Source organism: Gorilla gorilla, chromosome 18, assembly GCF_029281585.2.
Source record: "Gorilla gorilla gorilla isolate KB3781 chromosome 18, NHGRI_mGorGor1-v2.1_pri, whole genome shotgun sequence".
Taxonomy (NCBI): Eukaryota; Metazoa; Chordata; class Mammalia; order Primates; family Hominidae; genus Gorilla; species Gorilla gorilla.
In genome coordinates, this window is record NC_073242.2 from 98537969 (window position 1) to 98552999 (window position 15031).

The 15031-nt window shown below is 55.2% G+C and overlaps 1 protein-coding gene across 2 annotated transcripts; it reads left to right on the plus strand.

Moving 5' to 3' along the window:
• Nucleotides 1-229: 229 nt before the first annotated feature.
• On the plus strand, nucleotides 230-14070 carry VPS4A (vacuolar protein sorting 4 homolog A). Of its 2 annotated transcripts, none has more exons than XM_031002626.3 (11): nucleotides 230-568; nucleotides 5018-5129; nucleotides 5235-5382; nucleotides 7679-7740; nucleotides 7846-7965; nucleotides 8408-8564; nucleotides 9162-9310; nucleotides 9709-9790; nucleotides 10072-10291; nucleotides 11577-11717; nucleotides 13225-14070. In XM_031002626.3, exons 1-11 carry the CDS (start codon nucleotides 548-550, stop codon nucleotides 13324-13326), a joined length of 1314 nt encoding a protein of 437 aa, XP_030858486.1. In that variant the 5' UTR covers nucleotides 230-547; the 3' UTR covers nucleotides 13327-14070. The 2 variants fall into 2 exon arrangements, with proteins under 2 accessions (XP_030858486.1, XP_063555754.1); XM_063699684.1 differs by having other exon boundaries at nucleotides 7682-7740.
• Nucleotides 14071-15031: the final 961 nt, after the last annotated feature.

Below are 15031 nucleotides of genomic sequence, written 5' to 3' on the forward strand. Positions count from 1 at the left end.
CAGGTGCTAATTATGATCGTGCGGTATTAAACATGGAGAAACCAACGCTCTGATAAGTTCGTTTTATTGTGAGAATAAAACTGCCCAATGGGCGCTGTTATTCCAAGCGAGGTCAGGATTTCCGGATTCTACCCCGCTCCGCCCCTGGCCCCGCCCCGAGAATGTACGTCCCGCCAGGCCCCGCCCCGGCCTTGTCCCACCCACCCCGTCCCCGCCCCCTGTCCGTCTCGCCCTAGTCCCACCTCCTCGTCCCCAGTCCGTCGTGCCTCTCGAACCGCCCCCTGCCTTCGCCGAGGCAGGGAGAGGTGCCTGCAGTGCGAGCAGTGGCCGCTAGGGGGCAGCCGCTCGGCTCGGGCCCGACCGCTCTGGGCTGCGCTCCTCGCTTGCCCTCGGACTCGGCTCCCGCTGCGAGCGGCCGCCCTGCCCGCGCACCGCGCTCAGCGCCCACCGCCGGGCTTCCCGCGCCGGACCCAGTACCTCGGCTCCCCGGGGCCGGACCGAGGCCGCAAGCAGCGCCGCGGGGTGTGGGGCGGACCCAGGAGATGAAATGACAACGTCAACCCTCCAGGTACCTCGTGCGGCCCGGCCCGACTTCGGAGGCCGAAGGCAGCGGGGCCTGCGGGCCGCAGAGCCGGGCGGCGGGCGGGTGGTCAGGTGGGCGCCTCCCAGCCCCGGCCTCGCGACCCCGCTCCGGCCGCCTCCTCGCCGCTTCCGCCCGTGTCTGTTTCCACGCGCTCGGATCCGGGTGGCATCTCCACCCTCAGGCCTTCCGGCCCTGCCCGGCTGGCCCAGCCCCAGGGCCGCTTCGTGTAGCCGGCGCCCCGGTACTGCCGTGGGGATCAGCCTCACCCGAGCCGCACAGGCACCCTCAGGAAGCTCGGCCCGGGGTCCGGCTGGGCGTTCAGACAGCGATGCTCGCTCCCTCCTCTCCTGTCTCGCTCCCTCCTCTCCTGTCCCGGGTCCTGGAAGTCCCTCGACCTCACTTCGAACAAGCCCCGGCCCCTTCCCCAATCTTCGACTTCCTCTTCTCGGCCAGCGACCCTTCATTCATTCCCTAGATCCTGCAGGGTGGTGCTGGGATGGCGCCACCTGGGTGAACAACTGACCCACCCTCTAGGTGCTGTCAGTCCTGCGGGGCCAGAAGAGATCAACATGCTCAGGCCTCATTCCGGGGTTTGAATCTCAGCTCTGCCACTCACCAGCAAGTGACCTTGGGCTGGTTTTTTTTTTCATCTTCGGGTCTCGAGTTTCCTGGTCTGTAAAATGGGGTAATGCCCTCTAGGTTGTTGTGATGATAGCTTTAAATTGAATAATTACGGTAAAGCATTCTTGTATGTCTGGCACATAGTAGGTGTCCATTAAGTGACAGCCAACAAAGTGCCTGGGAGAGTTAGGCAAGACTTCATGGAAGAAGGGACATCAGAGTTCCAGTAGCATTCAGAAACCTGGAGGTGGAGGAGGGCAGAAGTAGGAGCAGACATGGAATGAGTTGGGGTACCAGGTTAGGAATTAGAGTCCATAGCCAGATCCCACCGTACCACCAGCAGAAGCCGCAGATCCCGTCTGCCCAGGCAGGTTTTTTATGGCCCGTGAACCGAGAATGTTTTTCAGTTTCAAACACAGCTGTATTTATTTATTTTTAAATTTTATTTATTTATTTTTTTGAGATGGAGTCTCTGTCGCCCAGACTGGAGTGCAGTGGTGTGATCTTGGCTCACTGCAGCCTCTGCCTCTCAGGTTCAAGCGATTCTCCTGCCTCAGCCTCCTGAGTAACTGGGATTACGGGCACCCGCAACCACGCCCGGCTAATTTTTGTATTTTTAGTAGAGACGGGGTTTCACCGTGTTGGCCAGGCTGGTCTCGAACTCCCGACCTCAGGTGATCTGCCCACTTCGGCCTCCCAGAGTGCTGGGATTACAGGTGTGAGCCACGGGCCTGGCCTAAACACAGCTTTATTAAGGTATAACTTGCGTGCTTACCATATAACTCACCCGTTATATATTTTTGTTTTTATTAATTTTTTTTTGAGACAGTCTCATTCTGTCACCCAGGCTGGAGTGCAGTGGCACAATCTCAACTCATTGCGGCCTCCGCCTCCTGGGTTCAAGTGATTCTCCTGCCTCAGCCTCCCAAGTAGCTGGGATTACAGGCACCTCCCATCACACCCAGCTAATATTTTTTTGTATTTTTAGTAGAGACGGGGTTTCACCATGTTGGCCAGGCTGGTTTCGAACTCCTGACTTCAAGTGTGATCTGCCCACCTCGGCCTCCCAAAGTGCTGGGATTACAGATGTGAGCCACTGTGCCCAGCGCAACTCACCCATTTAAAGTGTCTAATTCAGTGCTTTTAGTATATTCATGGTTGTGTGACCATTACCATAATCACTTTTTAGAATATTTTCATCACCTCCAAAAGAAACCCCTCACCCACAACCCCTCTCTCTCCCAACCCTGGGCAACCACTACTAATCTACTTTTCTTCTCTGTGGGTTTGCCTACAGAGAAACCCACTTTATATAAACAGAGTCATACAATAGGTGGTCCTTTGTGGCTAGCTTCTTTCATTATGACTTAACATAATGTCATAGGTTTTTACATTTTTTAAATGGCTTGAAAAACAGTATTTCATGACACATGAAAATCCTATGAAATTCACATTTCAGGGTCTATAAATAAAGTTTTATTGGAACACATCCCTGTTCGTTTATTGATATACTGTCTACAGCTGCTTTTGTGCCACCAAGGTAGAGTTGAGTCGTTGCTACAGAGATTGTCTGGCTGGCAAATCCTAAATTATTTACCATCTGGTCCTTTACAGTAAGCGTTTGCCAGCCCCCATTAGCACCCTTTTCTTTCATCCTCATCTTTTGCCATACGTGTTACTAGAGATGCGGCGGGGCTGGCAGTTTCTCACCTTACCCTCTTGTTCTGTAAAACTGTTTCTCTCCATTGAAACTTGGACCCCCTGTGTGTGAAAAACTGTATGTGGCTGCCAGAAAAGTCCAGTGCACTTTTTTTTTTTTTTTGAGATGGACTCTTGCTCTGGCGTGATCTCGGTTCTCTGCAGCCTCCGCCTCCCGGGTTCAAGCAATTCTCCTGCCTCAGCCTCCCAAGTAGCTGTGACTACAGGCACGCGTCACCACGCCCGGCTAACTTTTTGTATTTTTAGTACAGATGGTGCTTCACTGTGTTAGCCAGGATGGTCTCAATCTCCTGACCTCCGGTGATCCGCCCACCTCCGCGTCCCAAAGTGCTGGGATTACAGGCATGAGCCACCGCGCCCAGCCCCAGCACACTCTTAGGTGTATTACTAGAATTTCCAAAAGGAGGGAGGGGATGGGTCAGTGCTGCTCCTTATGGGACAAAGAATACCTTCAGTATTGTTCTAAGGATAGACCCAAGCATGAAGCTACAGAGAGTGAAAAAGTCCAAGGTACTGGGGGTGTGTGTTCTGGAGACGAGAAGCCACCAGGGAGAGGAGCGCTGCCTTCCTGTCTCATCTGAAGGAACATCATGCAGAAGAGGGCAGACAAGGGCAGCCTGTGCCTAAGCTCATTTGCAAGAAGGTTTGGGGCTCCCAGCCATTCATTGTAGGTAGTAGAGGGAGCAGAGGCTTGAAAATAATGGCCAGCACTCACCCCTCTTCTCATCTCTTCAATCTGCTGAGTTCATTTCACATCAGCCTGGCCCAGCCTCCCCCGGCCTGTCTGTTTTGTCGAGCTGTCTGTGTGTGTTTCTTTCGGAGACTTCTTCCTTACAGATAAGAAAGGGCTGAACAAATGCCCCGGCCCTGCCAAGAGCCGGTCAGGAGGTTTATTGTTTGCTGTGCCTGGAACCGTGGGACTGCCTGCCCGGTAACTGGTGCCGGATCTGAGGAGGAGAATTCTGGTCATGCTTCGTGCAGGCGTTGGTGAAGCTGCGGTTTTTAAAACCAGGCTTTAAAACCATGTAGGTGCTTTACTGACCGGTCGCGGTGGCTCATTTCTGTAATCCCAGCACTTTGGAAGCCAAGGAGGGTGGATCACTTGATGTCAGGAGTTCGAGACCAGCCTGGCCAACATGGTGAAACTCTGTCTGCACTAAAAATACAAAAATTAGCCGGATGTGGTGGTGGGCACCTATCGCTTGAACCCAGGAGGTGGAGGTTGCAGTGAGCCGAGATCGCGCCACTGCACTCCGGCCTAGATGATAGAGTAAGACTCTGTCTCAAAAAATAATAATAATGAATAAAACCACGTAGGTGCTTTCAGTTCAGCCTAGGGCACTGGCCTACAGGATTTATGAGATTCCCAAAGACACTCACTCTCACAGAGCTCTTAGAAGGTTCCAGGGGGACACAGTTCTCTTCTGTTGGCAGCAGGGAGCAAGCAAGTACTTTTCTTACTGGAGCTACTGGTATGTGGAGCGTTGTGTGTAAGCGTCCCTTCCCGGGGTGTCACTTTAGACAGCGAAGGAAACTGTCTTCTCTCTGCAGCCTGGAGAAGCAAGCTGCATGGAGCCAGTAGGAGGAGGAGAGAGGCCTTTCAGTGTATCCTTGCAAACTTGCAGTCCGGGCAGGACTTTCCTTCTGGCTGGCTCTTCTCTGGCCCTGAGGCCGGGTGCAATTTCTGGTCTCCTTGCTAAACAAACCAGCAGTCACTTGCTCCCGCGTGTCCCTTCTGCCAGGCTCTCAGCTCGGGTCTATTTCTCTTTCCCTTGAGGCAGCAGAATAGAAAGTCCCATGAACTTGCCCCTTGAGCCCTGACCTGAGATATTAGGTCAGGTTTCCACTTGCTGAAATCCAGAGCGTGGCTTTTAACCATCTGAGCTTATTGTGAAGATAGCCGGCTGGTTTTCAAAGCCTCCTTTGAAGGCCTTTCTAGCCGATGTTGAAAAAGTAGGCCAGTGAAACGGCCCGCAAGCAATAAATCCACAGGCCCAGCGGCATCCCTCGTCACGTTTCATCCCCATGCCTGTGACCCCAGGGACTTTCCACGTCTCCGAGGAAGCACTGAGCCATTTGCTTTTGCCTTTCCAGAAAGCCATTGATCTGGTGACAAAAGCCACAGAGGAGGACAAAGCCAAGAACTACGAGGAGGCGCTGCGGCTGTACCAGCATGCGGTGGAGTACTTCCTCCACGCTATCAAGTGTGAGTCACACGTGGGGTCCTCAGGCTGCCGCACTCCAGAGGGGAGGGGAGGAGAGGGGGTGGCGCACGAGCCTCACAGGGGCCCCTCTGTGTTCCCTTTCACAGATGAGGCCCACAGTGACAAGGCCAAGGAGAGCATTCGAGCCAAGTGCGTGCAGTACCTAGACCGGGCCGAGAAGCTGAAGGATTATTTACGAAGCAAAGAGAAACACGGCAAGAAGCCAGTCAAAGAGAACCAGAGTGAGGGCAAGGGGTGAGTGTCTGCAGCGTCCGCCCAGGAACCTGGGCCCTCCTCACGGCTCCCCATCATTCCTGGCGCTCATGCTGCCTTGGACTTCCGTGTGGGAATGGTCCTCATAGTGCAGGGATGACAGTGCCAGCAGCTGCTTTCAGGGAGCATGGCCTGGAGCACTTCCGTGTTCACTGTCTCATTGGATCTGACCCACAAGCCATGGGGAGAGGGGGAGCTTGGTGCAGATGGTAGAGCCTCTCAGGACGGGACCCCCGCTCTTTCACCACCCAGCCTAGTGCCAGGACCCCGTGTGCCTACCATCTCCACATCTTGGAAGGGGGGATGTCGTGGAACTCCCCTCCGAGCGTTGCCACAGGGAGCAGTGAGATGACGTGGGCAGTGCCCTTGGAGCTTGGCACACGAGAGCATGCAATGAGTGCCAGCTGCTGTGACTGTCAAAGAGTCACCTGCCTCCAACAGGTGGGGCGGCCGGCTCGGGTGAGGAGCCCTGCCGAGGTGGCACAGGACGGAGCTTGGACCCCCAATGCAGGGCGGGTGGCCCCGATTCCCCAGCCAGGGTCCTCTCCACAGCCTCTCACCTCAGGTACTGGGTTCGCCCACCATGGTGATCCCAGTCATATGAACACAAATGCTGGTGGTATCTCGGAGGCGTGGGAGGGGAAGTGAGGGGGTCCCCCAGGCAGGAGAGGGGTGGGTGGTGTCAGCTGCCTCACCAGAGGCGAGGCCTCCTCCTGGATGGAGGGTCCGCACTGCGTTCCCATCCGCAGAGGGAGAGGTCTGGCGAGGCAGGGGTGGAGGCCAGGGATCTCCAATAAGGATTAAAGTTTTGAGGATGACAAATTCCATCCAGAGAGGAAGTAGCCCTGGGGTGACAGCAGTGGCTGCGTTCTCCCCAGGAGTTCCCTTTCGATTTCGGTTTTGCTTTCTCCTCTGTCCTTCGGCAGTGGCTGCTTTGGAGTCAGGGGCACATGCTGTCTCTGAGTCTCTACAAAAAGCTTCTGGTGCGGGGCACGGTGGCTCACACCTGTAATCCCAGCACTTTGGGAGGCCGACGCGGGCAGATCACTTGAGGTCAGGATTTCAAAACCAGCCTGGCCAACATGGTGAATCCTGTCTCTATTAAAAATACAAAAAAACAGGCCGGGCGCGGTGGCTCACGCCTGTAATCCCAGCACTTTGGGAGGCCGAGGTGGGTGGATCACGAGGTCAGGAGATTGAGACCATCCTGGCTAACACGGTGAAACCCCGTCTCCACTAAAAATACAAAATATTAGCCGGGCATGGTGGCGGGCACCTGTAGTCCCAGCTACTCAGGAGGCTGAGGTAGGAGAGTGGCGTGAACCTGGGAGGCGGAGCTTGCAGTGAGCCGAGATCGAGCCACTGCACTCCAGCCTGGGCGACAGAGTGCGACTCCGTCTTAAAAAAAAAAAAAAAAAGCCAGGCATTGTGGCATGTGCCTGTAATCCCAGCTACTCGGGAGGCTGACGCCAGAGAATTCAGAGAATTACTTGAACCCGGGAGGCGGAGGTTGCAGTGAGCTGAGATCGAGATTGTGCTATCGCACTCCAGCCTGGGCAACAAAGCAACACTCCATCTCAAAAAAAAAAAAAAAAAAAAAGCTTCTGGCAGCTCCATTGTTTGACTGGCTGCTTTTTTTTTTTTTTTTTTCCCCAGACAGGGCTTCACTGTCTGCCAGGCTGGAGTGCAGTGGTGCGATCTTGGTTAACTACAACCTCTGCCTCCCAAGTAGCTGGCACCATAGGTGCGTGCCACCATGCCTGGCTAATTTTGTGTTTTTTGTAGAGACAGGATCTCGCTGTTTCCCAGGCTGGTCTCAAACTCCTGGGCTCAAGCGATCCTCCCGCCTCAGCCTCCCAGAGTGCTGGGATTACAGGGGTGAGCCACCGCACCCAGCCTGGGCTGTGAGAGCCACTGCAGGTGGCCTCCCAGAGTATGAGGTGTGAGTCGCCGCACCTGGCCTGGGCTGCTCTTTAAGTCCAGCTGAAGCACATTTCCCTTACGGCCTTCAGGAGAGGGCCGACCCGGATTCCCATCTCCTCCAGGAAGAAACAGGGCGGGTTATAGGAGTGTTTACTGGGGGGGGTCGTGAGGTGAGCTGCTGAGAGCGTCGGCCCAAATGTCCCTGAAGTACTTGCTTGTGAGTCACACGGCACTGTTAAGCCAGGAAGGCTTCGTTCCTTAACCAGTGTGCAGGCAGCGGAGCCTGGACTTGCTGGGAGCACCTCTGTGCTCCAGGCTGAAGGGCCAGCTTGTGACTTTCCGTCTCCCTTCCCAGCAGTGACAGTGACAGTGAAGGGGATAATCCGGAGAAAAAGAAACTGCAAGAACAGCTGATGGGTAAGTGGCTCGCGGCCCTGTGGCAGCGGCAGGGGATGAGAGTGGGTCCGCTGCCGGGTTGGCTCATGCCCCTTGGCCGGGCCCGGGCCGGCCTCCCTCTCGCAGGTGCCGTTGTGATGGAGAAGCCCAACATACGGTGGAACGACGTGGCCGGGCTGGAGGGGGCCAAGGAGGCCCTCAAAGAAGCTGTCATTTTGCCAATCAAATTCCCACACTTGTTCACAGGTGAGAGTTGAGCCATTTCAAACCCCAATGTAAAAATTCCAGGCTTCTGCAAGGCTGGCACTCCGAGACACCCGGGAGTCAGTGGCGACTCAGCTCCCGTGGCCTGCAGAGGGCCAGGCCTGGCTGCTCGCTGGTGTCCACAACACTGCTGTGGCTGGAGCTGTGAGATGACGATCACCTCACAGGGTGGGGGCAGGATCAGGAAGCAGTGCCAGCTGGTGTCATTGTGCAAGGTCATGAGGTCACAGCAGGGGCACTGCAAGGTCATGGGGTCATAGCACAGGGCACAGCAGGGAATGTAGCTCCCATCACTTGTTTGCCAGTAGAGTCCGTTGTTTCACAGAATGCCCTGTCTTACTGTATGTATGGGACTCGAGACCTTCTGCTTTTCCTATTCCTTTCCCCAGTCAGGAGGCCTAACTTCTGTGGTTCTCTGTTGCAGGCAAGCGCACCCCCTGGCGGGGGATTCTGCTGTTCGGACCCCCTGGCACAGGGAAATCCTACCTGGCCAAAGCCGTGGCAACAGAGGCCAACAACTCCACCTTCTTCTCCGTGTCCTCCTCAGATCTGATGTCCAAGTGGCTGGGGGAGAGTGAAAAGTAAGTCGGCCACTAGGCCATGCTCTGCCAGCAGCCCCGGCACTGCTAGTGACCCAGCAGCCCACCCTGTGGAGTCACCTCTCGGAGGAGTGGTTTGGTTTTCAGGGAGGGTACCCAAGAGCAGTGTGTCGCTAGCTTATTGGCTGGGACACAGTCCCAACAAAGACAAGTGAAGGTGGAAGGGACCTGGGAGAGGTGAAGTGCTCCACAGGAGAAGGGAAAGGAAGTGAGGATATTTTTGGGGTCTGGGTTGCGGTCCCTGTTGGGGCAGTGCGTGGGGGACATGGTTCTCCACACTGACTCCTGTTTTGCATGTGATGAGATGGGCTCGGAAGAAGGGGACTGACATGTCGTAAGTGCAGAGCTAGCGCGTGGGGCTCCTGGAATTGAGGCTCTGCGTTTGGGGCTGACACCAAGGTGTGCTCCTCCTCTTGGTGCATTGTGGCCCGAGGGCTCCTCACCACCACGTTTTCCGCAATTCCGGCATGACCGTGGCCTGCGCCTCCCTGTGGGAAGGGTGAGAAGAGGGAAGTGCCGGGAGCCCAGGCGGGCACGGACGTCAACGTCTTGTCCTCACCCCCTTTCTCACCTTCACAGGCTGGTCAAGAACCTGTTTGAGCTGGCCAGGCAGCATAAGCCCTCCATCATCTTCATCGATGAGGTGGATTCCCTCTGCGGGTCCCGAAATGAAAATGAGAGTGAGGCCGCCCGGAGGATCAAAACGGAGTTCTTGGTCCAGATGCAGGGTGTGTGCCGGGCCCAGGGCCCCCTTGGTTCTTGTTGCACCTGAAGCCAACCCTGGGCTTTATTCTGAGCTGCGGCTGGATTTGGTTGTTCTCATCCTCAGAGAGGCACTCCCCAGCTCCAGCCCCTCAGGGCACGGGTGGACTTCAATTCCCAAGAGGTGCCTGAGGCCTCTGCCTCGCGGGCCACTCCACCCCTCCCATGGCAGGCAGTGCCATAGGTCTCACCTGGCACAGCCAGACCAAGATGTGGTTTAATCTCACTTGGGACCCTGCCAGTGGTGGGTGGCACAGGGATGGCTTCAATTGCTGACACACAAAGCCCCCGGGATCTGTCCCCAGGTTTCAACTGACCCGTACAGGTGTCCAGAGTCTGGGTCTTTGTCTCCCTTTCTCCACAGGGGTGGGGAATAACAATGATGGGACTCTGGTTCTTGGAGCCACAAACATCCCATGGGTGTTGGATTCGGCCATCAGGAGGAGGTGAGTCTTCCCCAGGAGAAGCCAGGGCTGGAGGCTTCCTCCCACCACGGTCAAGGTCCGCCTGCTGCTGGCAGCCCGGGTGCGGCCTGGCCCCTTTTCCCTGGAGTCTTCCCGTCTGCCTGCCAAGCAGAGCCCTTTGTGAGGCTGGCTTGTTGAGGATGTGCTGCCAGCATCACTGGCCCATGAAATGCGTCCATTTCACTCAAATCTTCGTGCCTCCCCTTCCGTGAATACCATTCCATCATCCGCCGTCAACTCCTGCTGTGTGCTGGGCTCTCTAGGTTTGAAAAGCGAATTTATATCCCCTTGCCGGAGGAAGCTGCCCGCGCCCAGATGTTCCGGTTGCATCTCGGGAGCACTCCCCACAACCTCACGGATGCGAACATCCACGAGCTGGCCCGGAAAACGGAAGGCTACTCGGGCGCGGACATCAGCATCATCGTGCGGGACTCCCTCATGCAGCCCGTGAGGAAGGTGCAGTCGGCCACACACTTCAAAAAGGTGAGTGCCCGCGGCCACTGCTGAGAAAAATCTCATAGTAAGAGCGGGATGTTCATTTTTTTTTTCCCAGCTCCTGGTCCTGCTCCCCGGCTGCTCAGGTGACACAGTCTCTGAGGCCTCCTGGAGAGCCGAGGGCCAGTGCCATGGGGGCTGCACCCACTGTCCCCTCTTTGCAGCTCTTCTGGAGTGTGGCCATCTCAGGGTGTGTGAAAGCAGAGGACAGGGCCACTTTACTGTCTTAACCCTGCTGCGGCCTCCTCCGTCAGCACTGTGTGCTCTTGTGCGGGGTGGACACCAAATCAGTGTTTGGAAAGTGTTGGATATAAAATGACCAGGAAGACCTGTCTATTCATTCAGCAGATCTCTGCTGAGTGTTTGCTGTGGGTCCTCCCGTGTGCCCAGCCCTGTCCTAAGTGCTGGGAAGATATGAGCGACCAACAGACAAAAATCCTAGACCTTCCGTTCTTGGTGGGGAGACAGTCAACACAGTCAGTGAGTTTCTCGGAGGATGGGGATGGAGCAGGGTTAGGAGAGAGGTGTCTCGGGCATGGAGGGAAGGGCAGATGGCACTGGGGTGATGCCTGAGACAGGAGGTGAAGGTGTGAGGGAATGAGCCTTGTGGACATTGGGGGAATGTTTTGCCAAGGCAGCGGACTTCAGTTGGAAAACCACTTTGTGTTAATCTATTTTCATGCTGCTGATAAAGACATACCTGAGACTGGGAAGAAAAAGAGGTTTAATTGGCCTTACAGTTCCACGTGGCTGGGGAGGCCTCAGAATCATGGTAGGAGACCAAAGGCACTTCTTACATGCTGGTGGCAAGAGAAAATGAAGAAACAAAAGTGGAAACCCCTGATAAACCCATCAGATCTCGTGAGACTTCACCATCACGAGAATAGCATGGGAAAGACCAGCCCCCATGATTCAGTTACCTCCCCCTGGGTCCCTCCCACAACATGTGGGAATTCTGGGCGATAGATACAGTTCAAGTTGAAATGCGGGTGGGGGCACAGCCAAACCATATCACACTTTTAATGTCATTGTATTCCTGGTGAGACGTGACAGTGTTAATGAGGAAGACATCAAGGCATTGGGGCTACAGATTGCTGGAGTCGCATGCAAATCATCAGTCGCTCGGATCACCCAGCCCGAGTTCTGAAGGAGCCCGTCCTCAGATGCTAGGGACCCACAGAGCATTCTCTTTGGGACTTCCTTAGAGACCGGAGGGGTCCAGCCCCTCTGACACTGAGGGGCAGCTGCCCCAGTCAGATCCATTTGGTTTCAGGTCTGTGGCCCCTCTCGCACCAACCCCAGCATGATGATTGATGACCTCCTGACTCCATGCTCACCAGGGGACCCAGGAGCCATGGAGATGACTTGGATGGATGTCCCTGGGGACAAACTCTTAGAGCCTGTGGTTTGCATGGTAAGTGACTGACAGGGGAGGGAAGAGGGCTGCACAGAGCCCAGAAAATTGAGGGCTTGGGTCCAGAATAAAAACGGTCTTCTCCAGGCCGGGCATGGTAGCTCACGCCTGTAATCCCAGCACTTTGGGAGGCCAGGGTGGGCGGATCACAAGGTCAGGAGTTCGAGACCAGCCTAGCCAATATGGAGAAACCCCGTCTCTACTAAAAATACAAAAACTAGCCAAGTGTGGTGGTGTGCACTTGTAGTCCCAGCTACTCAGGAGGCTGAGGCAGAAGAATCGCTTGAAGCCGGGAGGCAGAGGTTGCAGTGAGCAGAGATTGGGGCACTGCACTCCAGCCTGGGTGACAGAGCGAGACTCCGTCTCAAAAATAAAAAATAGTCGTCTTCTATGTCCTGGGCTGTTGAGAATGGCCTTTGTAGCTCAGGGAAGCTGGCATTACAGTCACTGGGGGCCCAGAATGCAGGTGGCAGCATTAGCATTTTGTATATATAGAGAAAGGCTAGATGCAGTGGTGCAATGATAGCTCACTGCAGGCTTGACCTCACGAGCTCACACAATCTTCTGACCTCAGCCTCCTGAGTAGCAACAGGCACACACCATCATGCCCAGCTAATTTTTCTTTTTTTTTTTTTTTAGAAACAGGGCCTCGCAGTGTTGCCCAGGCCAGTCTGAAACTGCTGGGCTCAAGTGATCCTCTCAACGTGGCCTCCCAAAGTGCTGGGATTACAAGCATGAGCCACCACACCTAGCCTGCATTTTATATTCTTTAGCAAGTAAAGTCAGGTCCTGATAATATGACATCAATCCACGGGTTTGGCTTTGCGGTGCAGTGAGGCAGTGAATGTGTCAAGACTGTGATGCAGTTGCAAAGGCAGCCCCTCACCTGCATAGCCTGGCCCTCTCATTATGGCCTGTGCCATCCTGGCAAGTGTCTGCCCTTGTGGCTGGTGTTGGGGGTGTGCAGTTAAGAAAGCTCCTGGCCGGGCGCAGTGGCTCACGCCTGTAATCCCAGCACTTTGGAAGGCCGAGGCGGGCAGATCACCTGAGGTCAGGAGTTCAAGAGCAGCCTGGCCAACATAGTGAGACCCCGTCTCTACTAAAAGTACAAAAATCAGCCATGTGTGGTGGCACGTGCCTGTAGTCCCAGCTACTTGGGAGGCTGAGACAGGAGAATCACTTGAACCGAGGAGGTGGAGGTTGCAGCGAGCCGAGATCATGCCACTGTACTCCAGCCTGGGTGACAGACTCCGTCTCAAAAAAAAGAAAGCAAGTTCGTAAGGGGAGTTATGAGATGATGGAGCTTAGATTCTCAGACCAGGAGGAGGCCCATCTGAGCTGCCTCGAGAGGGAAGAGGGTCCCTGCCATAGGCAGATTCAAGCAGGCCTCTGGGGTGTCCTTGAAGGCAAGCCTCTTCCCACCCTCAACTGCGCCTGTTGTGTGCTGAGGGGAGGTTGGGGACCTGGAGCCTGGCTCCTGCTCAGGCACATACTCTTGCCTTCACAGTCGGACATGCTGCGGTCTCTGGCCACCACCCGGCCCACGGTGAATGCAGACGACCTCCTGAAAGTGAAGAAATTCTCAGAGGACTTTGGGCAAGAGAGTTAAAAGCTGCTTCACTTGGGCAATGGTGAAGGTGGGAGGTTGACTGGGGCAAATCCAAGCACTCCCCATGTCAACAGCCAGACAGGGCTCCAGGGCTTGTCCCAAAGTCAATACAGAGTCCCCTCTGCTGTCTGGCCACCTGCCAGGGAGCCAGAAGGAAAGGCCTTGCAGCCACAGAGACACTCCACCGCCCTGGGGCACACAGTGGACACTGCTCTTCCTACTTCCTCCTCTCCTGGATGCTCATCAGCTCCCCTTCTTGCCCCCACCCCCCCCCCCGCTTTTTTTTTTTTCCATCTTTTGTTTCCCTAAATTAATGCTGCTTGGATTTTCATCTTATTTATAAAGATAAAATCACCTGGAAGTGTCAAGGAGTGGCGGGGGGGGAAGCAGCAGCCGTGCTGCCAGGTCACCGAGACCTCCAGACAGCCGGCTAGCCCCAACTGCCCATTCCTTTTACGCCCAAGTTTTGCTCCTTGAGAGCAGACTGGCTGATGCCCCTGCAACCCCAGCCCAAGCTCTGCCTCAAAGACCGAGTGACATAAGCCATTCCCACCCTCCTAGGTTCGCATCCAGGGCTGTGTCTTCCTTGAGGGAGGAGATGGTGTCGTTTAGATCAGGGGAAGGCAGTCAGGCGGGTGTTCACCACTGCCTTTTCTTCCTCTGAGCGTGAGAACACTGAACCCAGCCACTGCCCCTGGGTCCCTGTCCTGGAAATGGTCTAATAAATCCTTTTCCCTTGAGCTACCCAAGTGATCTCATCTTTGACTCTTAACTGAGACTGAAGGGCCACCCTTGCTTCCAATTAAAAGACCCTCTGGTTTTCTGTGTCCTCTCTTTTCTAAAGCAGAGCAGGAAACAGAACACTGCAGTTCTTAGGCCTGTTCTCCAGTCAGGTGTGCAAGGCCTCCTCCCCTTAAGGCCTACAGAAGTTTGGCTGGGGGTGTTTGTGGGATCCAGACAGTTCTTGCCGTTGTTCAGCCTGCAGATCAGAGACTGCAAAGTGGGAGCCCTGCGTACCAGACCTGTCCTGCAGCTGTGTTTGGTTTGGTCTGCCGCTAACATTTAAAAGTCGAGAGTTGCTGGGCACGGTGGCTCACGCCTGTAATCCCATCACTTTGGGAGGCCGAGGCAGGCGGATCACAAGGTCAGGAAATCGAGAACATCCTGGCTAACACAGTGAAACCCCGTCTCTACTAAAAATACAAAAATTAGCCGGGCGTGGTGGCAGGCGCCTGCAGTCCCAGCTACTTGGGAGGCTGAGGCAGGAGAATGGCGTGAACCCGGGGGACGGAGCTTGCAGTGAGCCGAGATCGTGCACTGCCCTCCAGCCTGGGCGACAGAGCAAGACTCTGTCTCAAAAAAAAAAAAGTCGAGAGTTGACATAAAAATTCAGAATTCTGACTTCTAGAAGATTAAATTAGGTAATGTTCGGCCTGCGTCCTCATGGGGCAGCCTGTCAGCGGCCACTAAGTTAGAGGCTGCTCTGTGCAGAAGGGGTCCCCCATCCCCACTCATCTGTGTTGCCTGCCCAGATAGCCCCGTGGCCATTTCAGTTTGCGACCCCCAACAGACCAAGGGCCCAGAGCTGGCAGCCCTGGACCCACGTCCAGCAGGCAGTGAAGCTGCAGAGGCTGTCCCACGTTTACCCCATGCATATAAACAGACCAAAGTCAAAGCACATTCACACAGAAAGACCTGGCCTAGT